Raw genomic sequence first — 27,840 nt, 5'->3', positions numbered from 1 at the left:
TTTTTGTTTATAAATCTTCTGCACCACCATCCAACCCTTCTACATTGAAATTCAAAATTTAAATTTGCCATATTTGATACATTCACATTTGAAGTCATGCTTATCTCAGACACATTCAGAGATTTAACTGATAAACTTGCCGATATTAATCACACAGATTTCAGAACCAGACTTGCAACTCCAATGTTACACCTACACATACGTTGTTGGAATACGAACTTTAAAATATGACGCGTGAAGAAAAAAAAAAGTGGAAGAAAAAAGACACATGACAATCACTTCAAGGATCAGTCACAACCAGGTACAATACCATGAGTACAGGAATTATCTCCTAATTACCACAAGATACACAAGATCATATTACTACAAGAATGTGACAGTAGACCAACTCAAGGCGATACAACATACACCAATGCATTGCCAACATCTACTGCCGTCCCATTGAGGCATGCCCTCATTGTTTGTGCCTTCTCATCAATCTTGAACTTGGTCAGAGCCGGGATGACACTCTTCCCTTCCTCAATGTGCTCAAAGTTTGGGAGGCGCCTAGGACCAAGGATGGGGTCATCATACCGCAGAATCTTCACCTTGGAAAGGTCTGGTGGGAAAATGAAAGGAACATCAAAGGTCACTGGACCTTCAGGTGACCAAAATGTATTCTCATATTTTCTGTATCAGAAAGAGAAATAGTCATATCCTCAAGTATATCTTACCAACAAGCCATCCATGTACTTTGTCTATACATTGTATTACTCCTTCTACGATGCTGCATTTCATTATCATCTCTTTTTTGGGGGGCAATGCTTGTCAATACAATCACTGCCATTGTCATAATTTCTATCAATTCTACAGCTAAAATTGTGCTTTCCATGAATGTTGGGGATCCCACTGTGTAATCAGGAATGTCGAAGAAAACATACTTTCAGTACAGGACAAGAAAAACAAAAAACAAAAACAAAACACAAGAAAAGGGAAAAAGAATGTCACTATACAGGCTTTCTACCATGCATCACTTCTATAGGAGTGTCCAAAGTTATTTGCTTAATTAATTTCTGCACCTTCACTCTGAAAGATGAGTAAAAATTGAAATCCTACCATCAAGCATTTAATTGAGAAAATCTTAAATTCTTGTTCACATCATTATTGAATTAAATTGACCAAAATAATGTGATCATGAATAAGGGTCCTTGCTGCATGAAACTCACATTCGGCACATCACGATTATTTCACCTGTTGCAAGATTTTGTCCATGCCATTCCCCCTTCTCCCAACCCAAACCATGATGTACATACCTTTGATGTGCCTGTTCTGCTTCTGGATGCGAGCAGCTAGACGAGAGGCTGTGTCGCCCTCAAACACTGGACACCGGACAGTGAAGTGACCACTCCCAGGCTGGGGGTTGATACAGCTTGCTATCACACAGGGCTGCATATCAACAGATAAAATTAAAGGGTGAAATACATCCAAAGTAGTCAAGTTATCGAGCTGTTAATGCTCATTTCTGTCACATCTGACAGCAAACCCTCATCCTGCCAAAGTTGATTTTAAAACTCCATAATTTATATTGAAATACACTATTGATCTGAGTGCTAACTAGATTCTGTCAAGTGTATGAAACAATATCATACATAATACACCAACAGAACTCTATGGCAAACCACATTCATTCAATGTGAATTGATTGGCAAAATTGCTTGAGATCTCACAAATCAAATACCACTAATTCCTATCTTCACAACCACAGTTGAAATATGAAGTAATCTCCCATATAAATACATTTCTTCTTTGAAACCCTTTGATGTATATTTCTATCTTTATGACATACGAGGCAAAGGGAGTTTTCAAAACTAACATCCATAAATAAGATGAGTCTCACTTGAGCCCAGAGTGCTGCAAGATGAAAATTAAGAGAGAAATCATCAACTCCCACCTCAGCTCAACTCAGTTCCTACAGGCAAAAGTAATGATACTGGGTATCTATTCTACTAAAGTATATGGTACATACAAATAAATGAGCATGACTGGGAAAGTAATGAATGACCTGTATCTGGATTGGTGACAAGTTCTACTTAACCACTAGGTATTTCAAACAGCTATCTTCCATGTTTGTAACTAGTGCACAAAAATGCACTCGTGTATCCCACAGACAGTCCCTCTCATAAATCATATCACATATGTATCAGAATTGTTCTGTAAATTGCACTGTTTTACCATAGTCAAAGACAGTGCATAGATACGGTTCAAGATATCATGATATTATATCTCCACTCTGAACACCTACACAAATAAAGACTTCCAGGCATTTTATGATTTATTTCAAATACTAGAAATAAGTTAACAAACATTGCTGAATGGCAACATTCTCATAAGAGTTGACAATACTCACACATTTTCTGTAACTTATCTTTTTTTATACAAACTTCACCAAATACAACTGAATTAACATCATATTTGCACAAGTAGTCCTTCACCCAAGACTAAAAGATAATAGATGTATCAATGAGAGATATGAACAATGGTTGTAACAAGTGAGATGCAACACTACAACAGCTTTGAAAGTTACGATGGGATGAATACACAAGAATGAAGAAAAAAAAAGGGGGAAGCAAATAAAGAGGGGGACACAGTTCTGTGTTTGGTTTTGTTTCAACTAAGAAGGGCCACAAGGTTTACCCAGAAAATTCTATACAACACATTATGGCACGGGATGTTTTTCTGAGAAAGAAAGAAGTACCAGGTATATATAGCTATACAATATGACATCTTCATAGAATTCCTACAAGGTCACGATGCTATTTTGTGCATGTTTCATGGCTTTTCAGGACAATACGAAGACGCTACCCAGATAAAGAAAACAAAAATAATAATTTAGAATATAATGATACACAAATGACAGATCAATAAACACTTGAGCAAGATTGAAAAGATACTGAGAAAACCCCCTATGGTAATTTGGACATCAGTCAGTCTTTTGAATTGGTGTCTTTCTGGAATCATCTAGGACCTGTCTTTCAGCCTACATGGCAAAAGGAAGCAAGTGACAGGTTAGTTAAATTTGAGATTATGTGTATTAATGTTTGTACATTCATTGGACCTAGAATAATTTACTCAGGTGCACACTCATCTTACAGAGAGAAATTGGGGTAGAGATGTCATAACAATGAGTCATTGTCATGAAGTCAAGACAGAAATGGGCATTTTTGTCTCTTGCTCCCTTTTGCCACAGTGAGGCAGTCTTGGTCCATGTACTACTATTCTACAGGAAAATTTTAACCAATGTCTTCACAACTTTGAAAAAAAAAAGAAGTAAATTTTTCTTGATTTTGCTGCAGACATGTCAAAGTGTTGCAGTCCATATTCAGAACAGCTTTTTGCTTTGAATAGGGGGTAAGTTTCCAATAAAGCATTATAGAGGTATACATAAAATTGCCACATAACATGCTTCATAATAATTATATATATATATATATTTGTGAAGTCAAAATATCTGATAAGTCACAGCCATATGCATGGGCAAGCTGAACTAATAACTCACAGTATGTAATAGCAAACTGCCATACTGTGAAGAACATAAGATGGTTCAATGGACGGTACACTGGTTATAGCAAGTGTTGTAAGTTGTGTAAGTTAAGAATGTAGGTACACTCTATAGATATCGTATAAATATGAATTTTGAGTAACACAGCGTCACTATAATCAATAAGATAATTTGAACTGTCTGAATAATGCCATGACATGCATCAGCAAATAGAATGAGAGCAAAAATAAATCAATTGAGAACCGCTGGATTCAGCCAAACATAATTTGATTCTTAAAGATGCAAATCCACCTCCATCTAAAAATGACACCTATCATGCAACTACAATCATGCGACAAGCAGGCATAATAAAGTTATATTGCAGAGCTACCAACATTTGTAGAGAGCACTGAATGAGATGGTGTGCTTAGCTACTTTTGGTTTCAAGCACTCCACTAAACCCATCATTGGGACATCAAGAAAGTTCTCATGGATTCAAGGGCCCGAATTCACGAAGGTGGTACAATCTTTGTCCATGGTTTAAACCATGGACAAAGATCGTAGTTTTGTATGGGGTGCCAAGTGTCGCATGGCCTATTTTGTTATGAAATTAGTCATTTCGTCAACGAAATGTTAATATTTAGAGACCAAATGAACATTTTGTAATTTTGTAACAAAATAGGCCATGCGACACTTGGCGCCCCATACAAAACTACGGTCTTTGTCCAAAGATTGTACCACCTTAGTAATTTCGGGCCAATGAGTTTGTAAGACTTAGAATCACCCAGTGTTATTCCATATTTGTATTATACATTACACTGTTTAATCCACAATCTAAGGTAACACTGTGAGTTCTGTACAAAATCTATGAGAATTTCAGAATCTCACTGCAAAAAGATTAATTATTATTTTTCCATTAATGAAAGATGTAGGAATAACAATGTTACGCTAAACGGAGATTCAATCCTTGCTTAATCACTTTTTCTAACAATTGCAAGCAATTTCATTTTGGCTATGGGACAATCTTGGCAAATCTCACAGGACTTCAAAGAATGTTGGTAGCTCTGAATACTGGTAGTTCTTTCCTGCTCCTCTTCCAAGAAGACTGGTGTCAACTTACCGGCTGTGAAACCCAATGATACCAAATGAAACCCAATGACAGAGGACAGAGAGAAAGGGAACAGCAGTCTTTGGTGGTTAGGCAAAGGATCACAGATAAATGAAAGATTCTGGTGATGTTGATAACAAGAAGTAATCCACGACTACAAGAATTTCATGTACTTGTCAACAATGTCATTTTATGTGAGACGGTGAATGTGAATAAGCAGAAATAGCCTTATCAACCAAACTTTCCCAACTCCATTTTGGTGTTGTGAGGAAATCATAATCATTACTGACAATACAATGACACATTAATACAAAGGGCTTCTAATCATTAGGAGAAAGTTCATTTTAGAAAACAGTTCAATTTTGTCACACCACTTCAATTAGTACTCATGAGGGCAGACGCAGAGCATTCTGTTTAGAAAATTGATATCACAACAAGCAGAAAACACAGGATTACTTGGTGAATAGTTGGTATAAAGTAAATAGTAGGATTGGCCCAAGCAAGTTTTGCAGCACATGAAGCCCCTCTGCTTAATTTTATTCATTAAGGAAGGGAAACCAGTAAGACCAAAACTGGAAAAAATGCACTCAAAATTGCTTTCTGTAAGACAACCTTTGACTGAGAAGAAACTCTCACTTTTGATTTTCCGTAAATAGCCTATGATGACAAAATATGCACAAATCAATGACTGGAGATGAAGGTGTGTTCGAGTAAACTTTAAATGGAATCAATGCAAATTCCAACTTGTCAATCACCTGGGAATTCCCGACCAAACAGTATGTATCACCAACCAGCTAGTCTTAAAGTGACATGTCAGATGCAACTAACTGCTTATTCTCCACTGAATTAAAGCAACATCAAGAGCATTGTATCCTGTAAGTCCCTTCATAAGCAGTACATATCAAGATCAGTTTTCTTCTAGTTTTCACTGAAACTACTTGTATCACTGCAAAGTAGACACAAATATCATCAGACTGGTCATGAGATAACTACAAATGACAGCAAAGAGGTAGAAAATATACTGGTAGTGATGCAGATGAAATGATGAAATGCATGAACACACAGATTTCGTGTTTACAGACACTGCAATATACCTGTGGAGTACACACTGTTTAAAATTAAACATCAGTAGCTTCAAGGATTGCATGTGGGAAATGAGTGCCTAAAACCTCTGCCATGAGTCTCAGGCACTAACATAGTTCTGTTTTGCAGCATACAACCCAATATCAGCTAAGTATGAAAACTCATTCTAACGTAGTGACATTTCTATTAAGGATTGTTTCCAGAGAATTATGAGATACTGACCTGGGTGAAGAATACTGAGTAAGGTTTGCCCGGACAGCAGTCCTCCTGGATTTTGTCTGAAGCTTCTGTGCTTGGTCGAACCTCAAGTCCTTCCAGCTGGAAGGAAAATGTGGAGGAAAAATCAAAGTGGTCAAATGTTCCACAACAAGAACAACAATAAAAAAGAAGAAGAAGAAGAAAGATATACGAGATACAGCGGACATGATAGCAATACTTTGCTTGTCGTTGCAGTTACCATAGCAATGGAGATAGATAATGGACAACACTACCTAGAGTAATCATCCTTCTGACTGTTGAATCAACAATCAAGTGATGTACTGTTTTTACAATATCACTATTGAGGAGGATGGGAATACAGTAAAATAGCGACTACTGCCATTGACATGGGCATACTTCCTTTCTTACTTACCTCCAGAGTATTGGTCAAATACTCTAGGTTGCTTTGTAGAATATCTATCTCATCAAAGTCCATGGTGGTTTCCATTGCCCTGGGTCCCTTGACTGCCACATTCTCCTACACAGAATGAAGAGTCAGTGGAGGGTCTGAGAAGCATTCTGCAAGTTTTCATTTTTCTTTTATTTCCATAGTTAGTTTGTGTGTTTCTTTATTTGTTTTTGTTCATGTTGTCGACATTTTGTTACTGTTGTTGTCATCAATAATAGTTGAGTTGGTTTTGATTAGTAAACTGAAGGATATAAATATGTACACACAACTCTATATATCCTCGCCTCCTGGCATTACCAAAAAATATGGTAATATGTGGCATAAACAGTAAGAATAAATAAATAAATGAATGAAACTAGAAATGTCGCTATGGCGACTGATGCCTCCGCCATAATGCATGATTCTCCCAATAGGCGTATAGTACAATGTCTTCACAATGTGTGATCCATGACAGTTTCACATAACTGGCAAAATATTGAAATGACAGGTTTGTCAGAAATGTCTTGAACTGGGTTTGCTATACTTTTTCTAAGAGTGCAGGTACACATATTTCGGGAATTGAGAATTTTTACTTGAATTCTGACAGATCTTTTTATAAGTTTATGCTCTGAGTAATTTCCAAGGTATGAAGAAAGAGTGTAATATCGGTACAAAATAGATTTTTTTTTTTTTTTTTTGGGGGGGGGGGGCATTGAAACCTGGCCTTTGTCCCTTAACCTTTGACCTTTGACCTTCTGGCTGGAAATTTCCCAGAGAATCTTCATTAGGTAATGCATGTATTAAGTTTTGAAACTTATAATGCAAGCATTGCATATACTAGTATATGAGGGAAATTTTGAGGGGTTGACCTTGCCTTTGACCCCTGAAAATTGACCCATGACCCCTAAATTCCCTAGATAATCCCTGCCAGTCAGTACATGCGTATGTACCAAGTTCCACGAAGATACATTGAACCATTCGCGAGAAAAGTGATATTGCGACATTTTCACCTAACCTTTGACCTTTTGACCTTTGACCTTATGACATGAAACTCTCTCTGGAGAATCTTTACGCAGTAGTACATGTTCACACCAAGTTTCAAGAAAATACCTTTGGGCATTGCATAGATATGGGGGAAATTGCAACATTTGTAGCATTTGACCTTGACCTTTTGACCTTTGACCTCTTGCCAATGTCACTAAAATCTACTCAACTAATTGTCCCATCATACATCATCCTTGGACCAAGTTTGGTGAAAGCTGCTTCATCCAGTTTTGAGTTATCACGTAAACACATAAATTTTAGGATTTGACCTTGATCTTTGACCTTTGACCTCTGTTCGATTTCACTGAAAAACTAATCAAGTAATTGTCCCATCATACATCATCCTCCAACAAAGTTTGGTGAAATTTGCTCCATCCAGTCTTGAGTTATCGCGTAAACGGATACAATTTCATGATTTGACCTTGACCTTTGACCTTTGACCTTCAGTCAATTTCACCCAAAATCTAATCAAATAATTGCCCCATCATACTTCATACTTGGACCAAGTTTGGTAAAATTCCAGTAAATATTACTCAAGTTATCGCGTAAACAAAAGCGGACGGACGGACGTACGGACGTACGGACGTACGGACGTACGTACGGACGTACGGACGGACGGACAACCCGAAAACATAATGCCTCCAGCACCACTTCGTGGCGGAGGCATAAAAATACACATTAGTTAGATAGATAGATACATATACATAATGACTACCATGATAAGTACATAACCTGAACACAAAGCGCACCACAAAGCAACCATGGTGACAAAAATATTGCTGCTCACTAACAAGGTCTGAATGAATAAAGCAGCAACACTTAAAAATAAAAAGTAGTCAAAAAAAAAGTACATTTTCTCCTTATGGATGAAGAAAGAAAAGGTAAAGGTAAATACCAAGTATGGAAAAAAAGAAAGAAAGAAATAGCAATATATATATATATACATATATACATATATATAGTTGGCAGCTCTGCAATGACTCTACACAAATGCTAGAGGGTAAAATCAACTGTGAAAAGAGCGCCACCTGTTGATGCTCACCTTAATGTGTTGGACAAAAGGCATGACCCGCTTCATAAACTTCTTGAGTGACTCTACACTCTTCAGCTCATTCAAGATCACTTTGTTGTCGGGGAAACTGTTCTGGTTCCTCTGGAAACAAGGAAACAATGCACAAATATAACAGAGATTGAGATAAAGACAAAGAGATAAATAGATATATGGGTGGATAGTAAGATATGCTGATCCATGGGCAGATCGAGAGATTAACATGTAGGGAGATAGAGCAAGGGAAGGCTGAAATTTACACAAGATTTGATGGATTCTGTGTTTGGGTGGCCATGACACTAACTTAGTTAATAGTGCAGATTTCGAGAAAAGTTATTTCTAACTTAACCTACATTTTCACATTAAGTCCACTGACTTTTAACTTGGAAGTTGGATCATATCCATTTTCACTTTGCTTGAATATTCCACATTTTACTAGAAAATTTCCTTTGAAATAACATTACTATCCTACATTTCAAGCATGAGATACAGATGAAAAATTTTGATTTTTGTTATTGTTGTTGTAAGTTCAATGACTTCTGACCATAGATTTCAGACTTTCAAGTAATGTTGCTAAAAACCTCTTGTAAGTTCTCCCTTCTTGCCAGCTAAAAATAAACATCTTACATTTCTATCAGAAGTTTTACTCAGAGTAAGCAGGTCTTTTTGTTTTGTTTTGTTTTGTTGTTGTTGTTTTAAAAGGATTGACCTTTGATCTCTAACTTTACAGGAATATTGCCTGAAAAATATCAACAATCAGTGTGCTTTCATAACTCCACTGGACACCAATGATCAACATGGGGGGGGGGGGGGGGGGCAATAAAACAGTTTGCTATCTAGATTGTCTTCTTACCTCATACAATGCCTTCATTTTGGTCATAACCGAGTCCTGCCAGGGTGGAAAGTTCTTGGCGACAAAGATGGTACCATGAGTTGGTTTCTGTGCTGGTGCTCCTTTCTGCATGGACAGAGAAAAGGAAGGAATGAAGACAATAACACATCAACCCAAACGTATAAAATAAAGAAATCATATACTGCGAATGTTTTAGTGAAAAGCGCTTCGAAACATATTGTATTAAATGCTATATAAATATTTCATATTATTATTAGTATTATTTAAAGAATACATAGACACCTGTCATGATTGCTGCGGGCCTGATCACATGACCTGATCATATGACCACTGTGATTACTAGACTGGATAATAAGTTGTACAATCTGGAAAACACTGATAGCCTCAATGTCTCACAATCTCTCACTATTTCTAGACAGCCCAAATTTTGCTCACTCTTTCTGTCCACCTTCAATCTTGTGCCCACCTTTTTCCTCTTACCTTTTTGGACTGACTCATGCTCTTGACCCTCAGACGAAGTTCGTGGGCTGTGTCCATCAGGTACTCCGATGACCGCACCAGGACTTCGTCCACTTTGCCTGCCTCGGGCCACTTGGCTCTCATCAACAGGCCCTCCTGTAGGGATGAGATGTCATCATTATTTAGGGAATAGAAAATTATGGTAATGTGATTGATATGGATGATGTCTTTGATACTGATGTCATTGATACTGATGTAATTGATACTGATCATGTCATTGATACTAATGATGTCATTGATACTGATGATGTCATTGATACTAATGATGTCATTGATACTGATGATGTCATTGATTCTGATGATATTGGTATTTCTATATATTCCTCTTTTCCTTCACTGCAAATCATTAGGACCTACAATCTGTTGTTGGTTTACTTTTAGATTCCAGACATAGCAATCCTATCTTAGAAAAGCTACAGGATCAACACGTGATGCAGTGACCCTCTCATCAATAAGTAAAATCTGGAGAAAGACATTTTGTACCGATAGCAAATCAAGACGGACTATCTAACTATCGGGATTATATCTGTGACTCAGCAGTAGATGAATCCTTACTAGGTTAAATGACAAAGAAGGTGTACAAGACAATGACTCTGAATGAAAGAAATAGAAAATAAAAGTGCCAAGGAGCATTTCTTTATCTTTTATTTTTGAAATACAAAATGTATATATCTGAGGGGAAAAAACTGACCTTTCCAATCAGGGACCAGATGTGTTCACAGAGATGAGGACAGAATGGAGCCAGCAGCAGAGTCTGGATCTCAATGAACCTCAGGATTAGATCTCGATGCACGCCCTCTGTTGACAGCTCTCTATACTTGTCCCTCATGGCCTGTAAATAGTAAGCAAGCATTAAATCAATGTTCCAAGAGGCTGTGATGAGCCTCAAGTTTCCTTTACACAAACTTGTCAAGATTTTTTATAGAGAATCATAGATCGTTTATTTTACTTTCCCCTGGCAAATATGACTTCAGGGGAGACATGGACTGATCATATTTTCATTATCCTAAAAGTGCTGTGACCTAGTTATTGATGGAAAATCTTGTGTCTTGTTCTCTATGTATATAAACAATCTAAAACCACGTCAGACTGAAAAAAAAAAAAAGTCTTCAAGCCAGCCTCAAATGCTTCTTTGATAATTCATTTAAGTTCAGGTATTGAACAATGTGTTTAAAGAAATTGTCCCATTTCTTCAGAATACACTGAAGCTTTCTTCAAAAACACAATGGAACATGCTGTAGACATATTCATGTTAACAACTCCTGACTGGATCAACACTTCTCTTCATTTCACGAAAACTCCATGTTTAAAGAAATGCTAATATGATATCAAATTTATACATTGCACATTCCATTCTAAAAACCACAGAATAATATTTTTGTCATAATTCAAACTTTCAATGCAACATCTGTGACATCTATTACCACGACTTTCAAGAACTTCTGTAGACTGTTGTCTGATAGTTACTTTCTAGTGTGTCATATAAGTCTTCATCATTTACAGTGAAGGGTCTTATTTCTGAAATAGAAGCTGACGAAACATACTTTGTTTAACATAAATCTATGATGAGTGTACTGACTTATGTGAGCTCAATGCACACAAAAAGGCAAATATGACACTAGCATGCCCTGAATACTGTACCTGGAACTCATAGAAGCCTGTCCTGAGGGCCTCCTTGAACATCATCCTCTCAAAGTGCTTGTCCGTCTCGACGATGGCCTGGTTGATCTCGCTGGCGAAGACACGATCGTTGAAAGTGTCACATGGTCCCGAGCGTAGCGAGTCTTTCCTCTCCAGAGTCTCCCGTACCCACTCCAGGAAGTTGTAGAGACGCAGGATTCCAGACTCGGCGACTGCATCCTGGAAGTTGGCATCCTCCACAGGGGAATCCCCAGCGTCAGCCAGAGCAAACCGCATCCCTGTGTGGGGTGTGTGCAGAAAACATTAGAACATGTCACAAAGGTAGAGTTCTATACAAAGGCACATATTCACATGAAAACAGAATTTGCACATGCATGTTACTAGAACTCATCAGTTTGGTGTGTCTGTTATCAAAAGAAAAAAAGAAAGAAAGAAAGAACAGAACACAAACAGGCATTCCAAAAAACTACATTTGTACATATGCTGTAAGTGCATTGAATCAAGCACACACAAAGAGTAGACTCTCACCATCAGCTGAGAAAGTGTTGATAGCTTCTGAGAGAGTGAGGAAGTTCCCTGTTGATTTAGACATCTTCTCATTGTTCAGCAACAAGTGACCATTGCAACGCACTCCCTTTGGCCATCTTGGGGAGAAAAATATAAATCGGAATACCTAAATGAGCACATCCGTACATTAATAGAATACTTCAAGAGCAGTTCTTACACATTGCATCAAGACATAGAATATAATGCATCAACTAGAGCAGTTTAAGTATGTCTTTTGTAAGTACACTATGATCCTAAACATACGACCGAGGAAATACATTTCACTCATCAATGAATTATTTTCCTGCATTGCAACAGGGATATATTTTCACTATTATGATTACTTTAAAGCAATGACACCAACCCTGTGAAACTACCCAGAGTATATTTCAAAAATATTTCAAAAATATCTGGTACAGACCTCTGACAAGGCTATGTTCCACGGTGAAATGCTAGTAATCATGCAGTTTATGAGAGATAAGTAATTGTACACCAAAGTTCGTACTCCTCTGTCTAGCATGGTTTGCTCTGTCAGAGCACTTTGTTCTCAAATGGATACAATCCACCTGCAACTATGTTTACATGGAATAGACGATTGCAGTGACACTTGCTACCATTTCATCACACATGATGGGACTATTGAGAACTGTTTAACCTCTACTGGCCACCCGTGATGAATTCTTGCAGCTTGTGAGGCAACCTTATATTACAATAGACTAAACTTAAGAACTTTCACATTCATGGAGAACTGACTTCCCAGCTTTGCACAAGAGCTATGAATGTTATGAGAGTGCAAGGTACATTTTAACACTGTAAAAGATCAAACAACACGACTCTCTGCATCAGAAGACACTGTTGCCAATTTTGATTTGAATGTTCACTATTGCAAATGAATCTATGCAGACTGCAGGCTCCTTTGCTTTGCAATAGATCATATTGCAGTATTTTTATTGTCACACAATACTAATTTTTTTAGTATTGTACATTATTGAAAGGTGTTTGGAAGTTGAAGGGCGCCCTCACAGTACCCTTGACCAGCTATACCACCTTACCTATTCTCCTCCTCTGGCCAGATTGCAGTGTGGCAGTAGAGCCAGTAGGTCAGGTGATTGGGAATCAGGTCCTTGCCAGAGACTCGGAGGTCAGCGCCATACCAGTACTGGAACTCATGCCGTAGCCGGTCCAGACTGGTCTTTGGGATCCCAGTGGATGCAGGGAACGGGCTCTCTGTGAAGAAGATGTAGTTCCACACCTCTGGTGTCATCTGATCCGCTCTACAAAAAAGAAAGACATGATTATTAATGATGATAACAATAATAGTTGTTTCATATATGCTTATTCTCCACCAAATCAAGCTGCTCAGAGCATTTCACACTGTATACTACATTCTGTCGAGAGTATTACACCTAGATAACATAAATACATTGTAACCTTGTACCTCTAACAAGTTTCTTGTTTTTTAAGCCTAATACTGACAAGTCTATCAATTTTTTTTTTCAAAATGACCTCATGTGACTGGATTTTAAACATTTGGCTTTATATTCTTCTTAATAAATGCATTTGTTGGGCCCATGTCAATCAATTCTTTTATTCTACAATTAAAGACACACAAAGAAACAAGAGACCCGCGGGTCTAGCGCTCACCTGAGTATCGCAAGTTCACCTTTCACGCAGTCACTAATCTAAATTATTCACAGCTCTACCAAAATTTGACGAGGCATTCTCAAGTGGAAGATGAAAATGTACAATAAGGGCCCAATTTTTTCAAGATTCCTTAATTTGGGGGAATTGGGGCCCCCTGGGGCCCTCTGGGTGGGGCATGGTGCCCAGTTTGATAAATTGAGATCCTGACCACCTAGGGATGCTACCTGCCAAGTTTGACAAAAATCCATCATGAGGTTTTCAGAAAGAAGATGAAAATGTACAATTCAGGCCCCCATTTGGACCCTTCCAACCACCCCCCCCCCTACCCCCAAGAGGGGCACCCCTGGATCTCCTATGAACAAACTTGAAACTACAGTCATTAATGTACTTACTCATAGTATTATCTCAGCTCTATAACTTCTGATTCTAGAGAAGATTTTTAAAGATTCCTTCATTTGGGGGGTTTGGGCCCCCTGGGGGCCCCCTGGGCGGGGCATGGTGCCCATTTTAACAAATTGAGATCCTAACCCCCTAGGGATGCTACCTGCCAAGTTTGGTGAAAATGGGTCATGGGGTTCTCAAGAAGAAGATAAAAATGTACAATTTAGGCCCCATTAGGACCCCCCCCCCCCCCCCCCCCCCCCCCCGGGTCCCAAGGGGGGCACCCCTGATTCTGCCATGAACAAACTTGAAACTACAGTCATCAATGTACTAACTCATAGTATTAACCTAGCTCTATCACTTCTGGTTCTAGAGAAGAAGATTTTTGCGGATTCCTTAATTTTGGGGGGTTTGGGCCCCCTGGGGGCCCCCTGGGTGGGTCATGGTGCCCATTTTAACAAATGGAGTTCCTAACCCCCTAGGGATGCTACCTGCCAAGTTTGGTGAAAATGGGTCATGGAGTTCTCAAGAAGAAGATGAAAATGTACAATTTAGGCCCCATTAGAACCCTTCCCCACCCCCCTCCCCTGGGTCCCAAGGGGGGCACCCCTGATTCTGCCATGAACAAACTTGAAACTACAGTCATCAATGTACTAACTCATAGTATTAACTTAGCTCTATCACTTCTGGTTCTAGAGAAGAAGATTTTTACAGATTCCTTAATTTTGGGGGGTTTGGGCCCCCCTGGGGGCCCCCTGGGTGGGGCATGGTGCCCATTTTGACAAATTGAGTTCCTAACCTCCTAGGGATGCTACCTGCCAAGTTTGATGAAAATCGGTCATGGGGTTTTCAAGAAGAAGATGAAAATGTAAAAAGTTTACGCACGACGCACGACGGACGACGCACGACGGACGACGGACGACGGACGACGCACGACGCACGACGCACGACGCACGACGGACGCCGGACGAAGGGCGATCGCAATAGCTCACTTGAGCCTTTGGCTCAGGTGAGCTAAAAAATCAGTCATATTCACTGCACAATTGGGTAAAGACTGACAAACAAAATATTGCACAAACACTGTCACTCCCAAGAAAATTACAATTACCACAATTACATCAACACCATGTTGCAAAGGAAAAGCCTCAAACATGTCTTAGACTACATCACCAGCTGCCCCACCCTGGAAATATACTAACACTGGAGTTTTCATTGCTATACTCCTTATATAAAGCCAAAACTACAATCAGTATGATGTGCAGTGATATATATACATATATATATTGTGTACAATTTATTTTTTTGAAGGGTATAAGTCTGGTGTCAATTGTTTTTCTCTTGTTAAATGTTGGTGTATTGTCATTTTTGGGGGGTCTTTTTATTGGCCAGGTGCTTTTTAATGCCCCTCCTCATCTCCACCAGTCAATACCTTCCAGCTTTCTTCTTCTCCTAACTTCTCTCTATGACATGATCTTTTTCCCTTTCATCTACTTTTCATCATAACTTGCAGGGGAGATGGGAGGGATGGGGAGGGGAATGAGAAGTTAAACAGATATCTAGGAACTGAGGAAGTGTGCAACTAGGGTCTGGTAGGGTATTTTTAGACAGCTTACGTGTGTTTGTGTGTGTGCAGGTGTGTGAGTGAGTGTATGCGGGTATTCATGTGTGTGTGAGCAGGGAGGTGACACCTCCCTGGTGTGAGTGTGCACATGTGTATGTGTAACTTCGTGCGGGAGTTTGTGTATATATTCTTTTATATGAATTACAGATTTTTATTTAAATCATTCAAGACACTGTCCGTTCAATGCTTTTGTCTGCCTGTTTGTATACCATTATTATAATACGTGCAATATATGTTGTCTGCTCTTTTTTCCTTTGTTATGCCAGTGGAAGACGAATTTCTGTATTTTTAACAGACAATAAAGTTCCTTGTATCCTTGTATCCTTGTGTATATATATATATATATATATATATATATACATATAGACAGATAGATTAGACAGATAGATGGATAGACGGATAGATAGATAGGTAGAGATAGGTAGATAAATAGATAGATAGATAGATAGACTGATTGATAGACAATAGATATTGTTGGGGGGGGGGATGAAGGGAGGATATGAGAACTGATATAGAATGGTGAAAAAGCAGAGATGATTACCTGATGTGGAGTGGGCTGGGGCCTTGTCCGTTGAACACCCCACCCTGTAGCAGGTGACAGACAGTGTAGAAGGCCATGTAGATGGTGGAGTCCGACAGGGATTCAATCAGGTATTGCTCATCCCAAGGCATCCTGGATCCTGGTTACCGGGGGCAACCACAAAGCAGAGACCAAATTAGATTCAAATGGAGGAGGAATCATCCTCTTTTATAGGTGTCTTACATTGAAAACTATTTTGGCAGTAAAATGATTAAAGTTCAGCTTCAACATAGATGTTTTTTGATACTCCAGAGGGGAAGGCACCCAGAACAAAGAGAATACCACAATGTGAAATGGACTGACAAATCTATACAAATTATTTGCAATTGAACTAAATGCAGGATATCATTTTCAGAGGTCAGGTGTTAAGATGAAAGCATGTAACAGCACTCACCCAGCCCATATGATCTTGAACACGCATGCTCATGCATCCAGTCCAAGGTGGCAATGAAGTTCTGGCGACTCTCGTCAGAGTACCTGCAGATCAAAAGTAAAAAGCAAAAAACTGAAGAGAAATAATACGAGCAATAATTGTAATAATATCTTGATATCGATATCACCTAAATCCTGATACAGTAAACAAATTCACAAGCATCCATGTATGCGAGGAATAAGTTCCAAAGTGAAATGAAAACCAGCTCAAGTGCGCTGATAAACACTGTCATTTGGTTCTGTTATGTTTTCTTAGTTGTCAAATACATTCATACAATCATCTATTACATCATTAATCCCTTACGTTTCCATGGCAGCGAGGGCTTTGTCTGCCTGAGCACGCCAGTTGGGAGTGCCGTAGTCCAGATACCACTGGTCGCACAGCGCCACCACACACTCATCCGCTGACCTTGACATGACCCTTTTTTCTGGCTCAAAGTAGAGGACAGCCGAGCCTTCCCCAACCATCTTCATCTTGACATCCTTCTTGACATCTTTGACCTTCTTCCCTTTGAACTCACCAACAATCAGAACCTGACGGAAAACGATGGCAATAAATGACAGTAGACAGAAATCATTTCACAAACCTCACAACACTGACGAGAGTTCAAAGAATAGAGCAACTGCACAAAATATTAACAGAAAACAATAGCCTCAAGACTTACACCCAGTTAATCATATTCTTTATTCAACTTAAGTTGCCTCTACCATTTAATGCATATAGTGTAGACAAGAACTTTCATGTGCATTTTAATTTTGCGAATCTTGGCCCTCGCGAAATTTGCGAAATTAAAATGCACACGAACATTCCTCGTTTTAAAGTAGTATATTTCACAGCTATTAGACTCCTCCCCGACAACAACAACAAAAAGAAAGTGCACTTCCTACTGTGATCAATTTGGAAGACTTTTAAAAACACAATGAACATGTACAACAAATCTTTTTGTATTGGAATTAAGATCAGGTTTTTCATCGGTATCATCAAACTTCCACAGACTGCAAATCAATGGCTGCGTATTGACTGCCTATGGCAACTAAAGCATCTGCTGACACCAGAATGCCCATGATAAAATCTGACAACCATCGTCCGTTTGAACTATTTTTCATTACAGACACACACATACACAAAAAAGAAGAATCACAAAAGTTGGTTTGGGTTGGACTCACCCCGTCATTAAAACCCTTGAGGTAGACCTTCTCCTTGGCTTCCTGCAGCTTGTCTCTGTCATTCTGACTCTTGATCTTGAACTCATCACAGGCCTTGATGGCAGACAGGTTGCCATAGTCTGGCACCTCAATGATTGGGACCGGCTCGTATGGCAGCACCATCTCATCTTTGATGCCGTACTTCTCACGGAAATCCTGTAAAACAAATCCATCCATCTCATCATGTTATCATTATCGCCCTTTTTTCCTTCAAAATATATTTGCAGAAATATTGCATGATGCATATATATTCATTAAAGCCCCCTTTTAAAACAAGGCAAGTGTCAAATTGTGTCTCGCCCAATTGCGTACAAGGAATTAATATTTTTTATAACTCCCAGAAGTTAATTGACCTGCTTATGATCTTTGACCTAGTGGTGACCTTCAACACCCCAAGGGACATTTACCATCCAAGTTTGGTCACAAACGGACAAAGGGATCGAAACGCGCCATAAAAACTTAACATTGGGCCCTAAAAATTTGTAGACCCCTTACTGTGACCTTTGACCTTGTGATGACCTTTAACTCCCCAAGGGACATCTACCATCCAAATTTGGTCACAAACGGACATAGGAATCAAAAGTTATGAGCCACAATCAAAGCGCGCCCTAAAAACATAACATTGGGCCCTAAAAGTTTGTTGACCCCTGTCTGTGACCTTTGACCTTGTGACGACCTTCACCTCCCCAAGGGACATCTTCCATCTAAGTTTGGTCACAAACGGATAAAGGGATCAAAAGTTATGAGCCATAAACGAAATGCGCCCTAAAAACTTAACATTGTGCCCTAAAAGTTCGTTGACCCCTGTCTGTGACCTTTGACCTTGTGGTTACCTTCAACTTCCCAAGAGACATCTACCATCACCCAAGTTTGATTGCCATTGTAGCAGCATGTGCTGAGGTACGTGTGATAAGAGAGTCTTGCAAGTAAACTTTAACGTATGACCTCAAATGACCTTTGACCTTATCATGTGACCTCTAACAGCACCATTACATAAAGGTACCCCGAGTGCATCCATCACCCAAGTTTGATTGCCATTGTAGTAACATGTGTTGAGTTACGTGTGATAAGAGAGTCTTGCAAGTAAACTTTAACGTATGACCTCAAATGACCTTTGACCTTATCCTGTGACCTCCAACGGCACCATAACATGAAGGTACCCCCAGTGCATCTATGACCCAAGTTAGGTTGTAATCCAAGCAACTTATATGACGTTATTTGTCAAAAGAGAGTCTTGCAGGTAAACTGTAACATAGAAAAGAGAGTCTTCCACATACTCTTTAATATATGACCTCAAATGACCTTTGACATCATCACATGACCTCCGACAACGCCATAACATGAAGATACCCCTAGTGCTTCTATCACCCAAGTGTGGCTGCCATTGCTGTAACAGTTGCCAAGTTATGCATCATAAGAGAGTCTTGCAAGTAAACTTTAACATTTGTGACGGACGATGGACGACGGACGGACGGACGGACGGACGACGGACGGACGCCATTTGGATCCCTTAGTCTCGCCTTCACCTCCGGTGGGCGAGACAAAAACGAAACTCAACAACTTACTCTGATTTCTTCCCCCTGGATCACTGACCAGTTGGTCTTCTCCCACTAGATCTTTGACAAGCTGTTTTGTGGGGGGAGTGTTGCCCCTACTAGTCCATCTCGGTTTCTTGCCCCTGGATCCCAAACTGGTTGGTTCTATTACACTCACCTTCTTCTTCTTCAAGTCTCTGAGTGCAGCATAATCATCTGGAGAGTCGGAGGGGACGCTGGTGACCACACCCGTTCCTTTGTCCTCCTTGATGGTCATCATGGGCAGGGTGTAGATGACATCGAAAGATGTGAGGGGTGCATTGAGGGCCACGCCCATGATATCCTTTTGTGAGAGAGCAAGGGGATGAGTTTAAACGTTAAAAGGTATCCAACGTCAAGAAAAAAATGACAGAGATACACAGAGACAGAAAGAAATGATACTCCTACAAGATGTATATAATTGATATCTTACCTGTCCAGTCAGTTCTGCCACTATGTCCACTTCACCATTGGCTGTGGTCATACCCTGGTAGGAGGCATTCCTTGCTGCCCGCCGCGTACTGACAAAAATCTCCCCCGAAGCAGTCCGGTAGGCGATGTAGGGCATGTTTGGCCGCACCCAACAGTTGGTCTGACCATACATGGTCTCTGGACGCAGAGTGGCAGCCACCAAGAACACATCCTTGTCCTCCACTGACCTAAGGGGTTAGAGGTCAGAGGTTAGAGATTCATTTGTGGCAGTCAACCCAGCAATGTCAACCGCTAGAATTCTCTCTACTTTCTAAATCTCACATTACTGATTCAGAAATCTCTTTCAGAAACTCTTGATTTCTGGACATGATTTTTCTTTCATATAAAGTGCATTTCACAGAGTGTCTTGTTTGCATAAATTCATTGCTCAAAATGCCACTCTTACACACATGCTCATACATTTACACACACACACACATGCACAGACACACACAGACCTATAAATCTTTACAAAGTAATAACTTCTCCAACAAAAAGACCTGAGTGCTTACGAGCATTGCAAGGAAATGCTAACAACTCTCATATATACATATAAGTGAATGAATGACTACAGAAATGCCCCATGACATTTACAAGGCTGGGGGAAATGAAGAACAGAAAGATTCAACTTTTTCAAATTCATGAAATTCTTCCATTGAGATGTTTTCATTGCCACTGATTGACAAATTGCCCTACATCGAAGTAAATACGTCGATGTAGGGCAATTTGTTAATCAGTTGCAAAGACTCAACTTTATTTTCAAAAAGCAACAGTAAGCATATAAGAGTGCTTTGTAAGACAGGTAAGTTATTGCTGCAAATCTTTTGTGAATGAGGGAGGAAAAGCAAGGAGATTGAAATTTATATAATGAAACGAACACTTACTTCAATTTTCCTGGGTATGGCTTCATCAGCTTCATCTTGATCAAGGTGTACTCCTGTGGTCCAACTCCCTCACCAGACTGCCTGTCATGGTCCATACAAGGTTGACCGTCCTTGGGTGAGTAGATTGTATGGCGCTTGCCAAACTTGACCTTCTGCCGCTTCTTGAGCAACAGGAACTGCCAGCGCACAAAGGCATCGTAGTAGGGGTTGGCATCGGTGGTGATGAATGATCGACGCCAATCGACCTAATGATTGAACACAACATGTATACATGTGAAGGGACAGGATGACACTGAGAAACTTTGAAGCCCATCTGAGAGACAACGAGGAGGGATCACAAGAGTGTTGTATACACAGTACATTTCACCAGTTGACTGATACATACGAAATTAATGGCTTGTGGAATGATTGCCTCTTGTTACACACGTGCTGCATCCAAGGTAAGAAATCACCAACTTTTCTCCTGAAAAAAGAAAGACTTCTTTCTCATTCCATCACTGTGGTTTTCAATCGTGAATTCAACCACTTTTTAAACTGGTTTTACAAATTCGAATTTGTAAAATATTATATTTGCAAAATATATTAAATGTAAACCACCCCACACAAACAACTGATGATTCTCGGGAAGAAACCGAGAAAGGGGAAGGGAAAGAGGGGCTGAATGACATTGACTAGTCTCAAGACCAGTCTCATCAAAAGCCCATACCAGAGAACAGCAGAAGGAAGCAGAAAGTTATCAAAGGTAAATCACATCAAAGAAAAGTTTACTGATTGAGGGGAGGTACAGAAGTTGGTCAGGGGGAAGGAATGGGTGACAATGACTGACCTTGCAGCCCATACGGGAGACATCCTTCTTAGCCATGGGTGGGAAGTAATCAAGCCAGTAGGCTGCATCAGCAAACTTGGGGATTTCTGCCGCAGGGATACCCATACTGGCCATAATCTGCCACTGGTACTTCACTCCTCCCGTCTTGGCCAGGTGTTTGCTCTTTTGGGAAACAAGAAACAATAAAATAATGAAATCAGACAACACTGAAAGGGCAAATAACGGTCTACTACTATTCTAACTAGATGTGGAATGCTAGGATAGTTGCTTCATGGTCCACTCAATGCTAAAGTAGTCATCTCATACACTGTGAGTTCTACGCTCTCAGACTTAGATATATTTGTCTTTCTTTCTCTGTCTTTCTATGACATGATGTGCCTGGTTGAGCATGACAGGCACACTTGTTATACATGCCAGTACAGCCATTAAACTCCTGGACAAATTGTTTACAATCAACCATTGGCCAACTCACACATCTTGACAACTCACACCATGAGAGATCAAGTAGATTTAAAACTCTGTGTTATGCCAAAAGGTGACCCTAATAAGCTACACCACATAACTATCAGTATCTAAATAACCACAACATCTGCTTACTGTATGTTTCACACAACCACACATTAAAGGACAAGTTCACCTTCATAAACATAAGGATTGAGAGAATGCAACAATGTTAGTAGAACACATCAGTGAAAGTTTGTGGAAAATTGGACAATCGATGCAAAAGTTATGAATTTTTAAAATTTTTGTGTTGGAACCGCTGGATGAGGAGACTACTACAGCTTGTGAGTCATATGCGTACAACAGTATAAAGAAAATATAAAGAAAATTCAACATATTTTCACTTTTTTCACATAATAAAAGAGCACTTGACTTGGCTCTTTCTAAAGGCAGGGGGAATAATATTACCCATAACATTTGTCGGTAACGAGTCGAGGGAATGTGAACTTTTTTCATAAAATGAAATTTTGTGAAATTCTCTTTATATTTTCCTTATATTGTTGTACGCATGTGACATCTAAGTTATTCACACACTGCAGTAGTCTTCTCATCCAGCGGTTACTGCACAAAAACTTCAAAAATTCATAACTTTTGAACGGATTGTCCGATTTTCCTCAAACTTTCAATGATGTGTTCTACTAATATTGCTACATTCTCTCAATCCTTATGTTTATGAAGGTGAACTTGTCCTTTAAGAGCTCTGTGGAAGTCCACATATACACAAGATTTTCCTGGTTGCTGCACATTATATTTCTGATAAAACTTTGTACACAGGGAAATGAGTATAATACTCCCAAAAACTCTGTGCAGATTATTATTGCAGATCTACTTTCGCATACATGGAATTCACAGCCAGAATGACAATTTAATTCATGGTTATCAAATTTTCCAATCTCTTCACACCTCTATGGCAACACACTCCTCATATCATCTTTATATCATCATTATCTTACCTGGCACTGTAAGAATATTGGTAGTGCCTCCCCCCCCCCCCAAATTTCATCTTCCACTGCACAATGACTCCACCTGCTACTGCTACCATGAGAGAGATGGAAATAACCTGTGCCCTTCTCACTACTCTAAGCATCATACTGTATAAATACCTTCTTGCCCTTGGCCTTGTCCTTGCCAACAGTATCTTCCTTCTCGACAGGAGCTGAATTTTCCTCCTCTGGCTCAGGAGGGAATGAAGGAGGACAGCCAAACTCCGTCATCTCTCTCTTCAGCTTGTCAGCGCATGCCTGCAGAAAGAGAACATCAAATAGACTTCATCAACAACAACAAAATCCCTTTTCCATTGCTTAAAGGGATGGTACAGTATTGGTGGAGATGAAAATTGGGCTATAACCTTTTTGCGAGATACCAAGAAAACACTTGTGAAATAGTACAGAGCATACCATTTTAAGAGGAATTCAAAGATTATTTGATAAAAATTGGGTTTGGAATAGCTGAAACATCCAAAAACAAAGTAAAACAAAACGATTGTAATAAAATGTGGGTCCCACACTTCATTAGCATTGCTCTGTTCTGGATATCTCAGCCACTTTAAAACCAATTTTCATCAAATAAACATTGAATCCCTCTTGGAATTACAGGCTCTTTCATATTTCATAAGAGATTTCTCGCTATCTCATTAAAAAAAATGATAAAAACCTGCAGTTACAGCTCATCCAAAACTATGTGATCCCTTTAAACTACCACCAAAAAGGGTGTTATTGTTGTGTCCCAGCAAAACTTCATGTCCAAGTGTGTGTTACAGAACAAATATTGACTTGGGAAAATTGGCTTCTTCTTTTTAACAAGTTATCTCTTGTAATTGCAACTCCTCCAAAAGAGGTTGACTTTAAAAGTAAAACAGCCTTGCAACAGACTTTGATCTGAAATACAAAAAGTTACATGCATCTACAGTTTGTAAATATTCAATGAACAACAAGGATATTGGTGAGTGCATGAAGTACAATCGTCATTAGAAAATTACTTCTATATGATATACTTTCAATCAGGATGAACAAAGCATGATACTAAAAAAATGTCCTTGTCTACACTTAACTAGCACTCCGAAAGTACAATAACTACTTCCATGACAGTGATAACAAAACTTACACAATAATTTTTGTGATGGGTTTGTGGAGGAAAGAAAGAGAATCTGATGCTACTGTTTATCAGATATCGAGTATCATCACCTATCCCATCTAGTAAATGCAAAACATTCTGTCCCTCGGATAGGACATAAAATGGAAGTCCTATGTGAGAGAAAGAGTCACAACTCATGCACGTAAAAGATCCTGCTTCATTCATTTATCACGAAGAGCACAGTGCATAACCCACTGAAGCGGTCCACCCCAAGTACACACAACTGGACCCCATGGAAGACCAGCCAGAGCAGCTGAATATGAGCTATCCAGCCATCTTCTCAGATGGAAATGAACAAACAAACAAACAAATAAACAAACAAACAAAGAACAAGTTATAAGCATACCTTGATTGGCATTCCTGTACAGTGAAGTCCAAACGGCCACAGACATCTCTTGCCTTTCATACGCTGATAACCGACGGCAAACTATGTACAGGAAGAAGCCAAACAAGAAAATGTAAATGCTGGACAATGAAGAACCATTCGAGCATATTCACATCATGTCAGCAAACTCAAACTCGATGTCATGCTTTCAAGAATATTCATATCCAAATATTTCAAATGCCAAATTCTGTAGAATGGAAAACATCAGAATTGTTATGTTATACTTCTCTTTGTCTGATTTACATGTAGTAGTACTTACTACATAATGACACCTCACATACAATGAATACACTTTACAAACTGCTCTGTATTTGTGAGAGAAAAACATTCCCACAACATTTTTCTCAAAAGTCAGGCACTTGTTGAGAGCAGACAATTGAACTTGGAACAGACAGTGAATCACATATGTTAGGAGGGCCAATCAAATCAAGTCTTTCATTTGACTTTGCCATGGAAACATTCTTCTGTTCGCAACATTTGTTTGCTTTTTAATTTCGCTATATTCCATCAATGTACAGCATATTCTGTTATTTCAATTGATATTTAAAAAAATCAATAGCATAATGTTCTAATTTACCTCAGCCTTTGAGAAGGTAAAAGTATGACCAAGGTGGAGACGTCCATTCATGTACGGGTATGGGAAGGTCACCATGTACTTGTCCTTTCTAACATAACACACACACAAAAAGAAGAAAAAAGAGGTGTAATCTTGCAGCAACATAAACTGCACAATAATGATAATAATAATAATAATAATAATAATAATAATATCAATAGCCAAACTAGTAATCATAACCATCATTGTCATAACATCTCTATTTCAGATAAATTTGTTTTCACTACCAAAAGTTGCGTCAGTGAATTCTAATTTGGTCTACACTTGTCCATTCTATCTTCTTCCCTATAAAGCTCTTTGTAATACTTATTGTGAGATAAAGACAAAGCAACTTACATATTTCTCTTTTATTTTTCTTATCCTCCCTCTAGTAGCATTCCCAATGCAATTCCTGGACTTTCATTAACTGCATGTCACTATTCATTGTGAGCCTTTGCAGAGGTATAAATGCTTAAGATGTGGCCACATTAAAGTCTATAAACTGCACGAGCCCTTTCCTTTCCTTTTTTGTTTTCTTGTTTTCTAGTGATGAGATAGGTGAATATTTGCATGAAAACCTAAAAACCACTTAGGACAATATCTGCAGCAGCTTTGATTTAAAAAAAAAAAAAAAAAAATCCATGATTTTTTTTCTAATCTGATTATCCACTCATTGCCACTACGTAAGAAAAGAGTTCTTTAATGCTCCCCTTCTTTTTCTATTTTTTTTAATTTATTTATTTATCTATTTATTTTTATTCTTATTTTTATTTTTATTTTTTTTGGGGGGGTCCACATGCAATGAAGACCAAGTGAAATAAAGTTCAAACAGTTGGAAATGGGTTATGAACATCCAAAGTTGATGATTACATAAAATTTACAGCATTGAAAATAATTCTAAAGTCATGAATCTACTCTTAGAAAAGAGACAAAAATAAAACAAAACATTAAATACATTCAGTATTTGAATCTGATAACTCTGTATTGCTATTGGTTTTGTGGTCTAAGGCAACAAATGAAACACACAATGACACACATACATACTTCTCTATTGCAAAAAAAAAAAACAAAGAAAAAAGGAATCAAACAACAAAACAAATGAAGAAAGAAAGAAGCAGAAAAACACAACAACTCCAGAACCCTTTGTTTTTACCCAGGTCCTGGTCCCTTGGCATCTTTTGGGGCATCCTCCTCAAATATCTTCTGCTCATTCCAGATCTTCTGCACCTTCGCCTCAATGTCCTGCAGGGTCTTCACCTTATAGGTTCCCTTACGTTTTGTTTCCACTGATTCAGTCATTTTGTCTGCAGTACGATTGTAATCCATCACACACATATTAAAGTTTGAAAAGATATACTTAATTAAACTCACTGCAAATTTTAATGACTTCTATTTAGTGTACTACTATACTACTACCCCTGATACCAGCATAAAATATATGACAACCAACCACATTTGATCTGTATCAAATACTTTCCAATGACTCCCTCATGGCCTCAAATGGCAACAAAATAAATTATAGACTCTACTCTACTTAACAAACCTTCTTGATCTTATAATTTACACCTCATCTCCTCAACATCCAGCTTTCTGGAAGTAGATCTGCTGCCTCCTTAACACTAATAACAGGCACCAGGTTAGGGGACTGTGACCAGCCCGAACGCTTCATATAACTGTGTGAAGGAGCACCCCGGGTCGTTACAGGTTAGGATGCCACCCAGCCACACATAACAGATGTTACTACTACTACTACCAGCTAGGCCAAGCTCTGTTCGGGATGAGCGAATGTCCCATCAAATATACAAGCACATGGGACTACACTTCAGGAGCAGTTGGCTTTACATGGCCCGTACAGCTGTACTACTACATCACAGGGCTTTATAGCGCTAGAACAGTTTGACCAGTACTAGTATTTAAATAATACTCATGCATGCGCATAAATCTTAAAAGTCCATACTTCACCTTGAGCTCTCCACGAATCAGCTAGACACTGTGTACTTGCCACGCACGACCGGGCGACCCAAACGCGTGTTGTGTGATGTTATAGCTGCAAGCCCGCAGCCCGTGTACTGTACACGGGTAGTTTCATTGTAGTTTCATCAGCTCAATGCCGCGAGCGTGACTCTTGTTCTCGCTGGTTCCACGTGTGTGACGTTGAATGGGAGGAGTGCGCCTCACACAGCCCAAATGTCAGGGTGTGCCACGGCAGGAGTCCGATCGAGTCTTTTGCACAAACTCCAGCTTAATTCCGCCATTTCAACATAATCAAAAGATGAGATCGAAAGTATATTACATTATCATTATCTAAGAGAATATAAACATCTGTAAATGAAATATATTGCACGTTTCAATAGCGTTAGATCATTAGATTGCAATCTTCAATTCATGCAGTGACTATATTGGGCCCAGATCGCGTTGTAATTCTCCGGTACTTTCACACCTTGAAAGCCGACAGGAGGTCCCCCTTAGAAATTCCCCATTTATTATTATCATTCTCACATATATGTGATTTCACTGTAAATATTCTCATGTTTTGCCATCTATTGGCACTGATAATATTTACAGCATATTCGATGTATGAATTTCTTCTTTATGCCCCCAT

The 27,840-nt window shown here is 39.0% G+C and overlaps 1 protein-coding gene across 1 annotated transcript; it reads right to left on the bottom strand.

Annotated features, from left to right (window-relative positions):
• Positions 1 to 349: 349 nt before the first annotated feature.
• LOC139733851 (leucine--tRNA ligase, cytoplasmic-like) lies at positions 350 to 27,253 on the bottom strand. The gene is made up of 25 exons (XM_071644654.1): positions 27,201 to 27,253; positions 26,392 to 26,542; positions 25,221 to 25,308; positions 24,605 to 24,685; positions 23,229 to 23,366; positions 21,625 to 21,786; positions 20,799 to 21,043; positions 19,877 to 20,102; positions 19,583 to 19,747; positions 17,831 to 18,025; positions 16,968 to 17,197; positions 16,626 to 16,708; positions 16,193 to 16,331; positions 13,058 to 13,279; positions 11,988 to 12,103; positions 11,460 to 11,737; positions 10,510 to 10,650; positions 9,780 to 9,914; positions 9,300 to 9,404; positions 8,441 to 8,551; positions 6,340 to 6,444; positions 5,931 to 6,026; positions 4,638 to 4,640; positions 1,293 to 1,425; positions 350 to 598 (listed from the first exon to the last, which is right to left on the bottom strand). The coding sequence occupies exons 2-25, from the start codon at positions 26,535 to 26,537 to the stop codon at positions 390 to 392; spliced, it is 3,552 nt and encodes a 1,183-aa protein (XP_071500755.1). The 5' UTR covers positions 26,538 to 26,542; positions 27,201 to 27,253; the 3' UTR covers positions 350 to 389.
• Between the last annotated feature and the right edge of the window lie 587 nt (positions 27,254 to 27,840).

Source organism: Diadema antillarum, unplaced genomic scaffold (assembly GCF_040938485.1).
Source record: "Diadema antillarum isolate AM-2024a unplaced genomic scaffold, OU_Dant_1.0 seq00000501_RagTag, whole genome shotgun sequence".
Classification (NCBI taxonomy): Eukaryota; Metazoa; Echinodermata; class Echinoidea; order Diadematoida; family Diadematidae; genus Diadema; species Diadema antillarum.
Note: the sequence above shows the minus strand (reverse complement) of the source record. Positions and strands in the feature narration are given on the sequence as shown.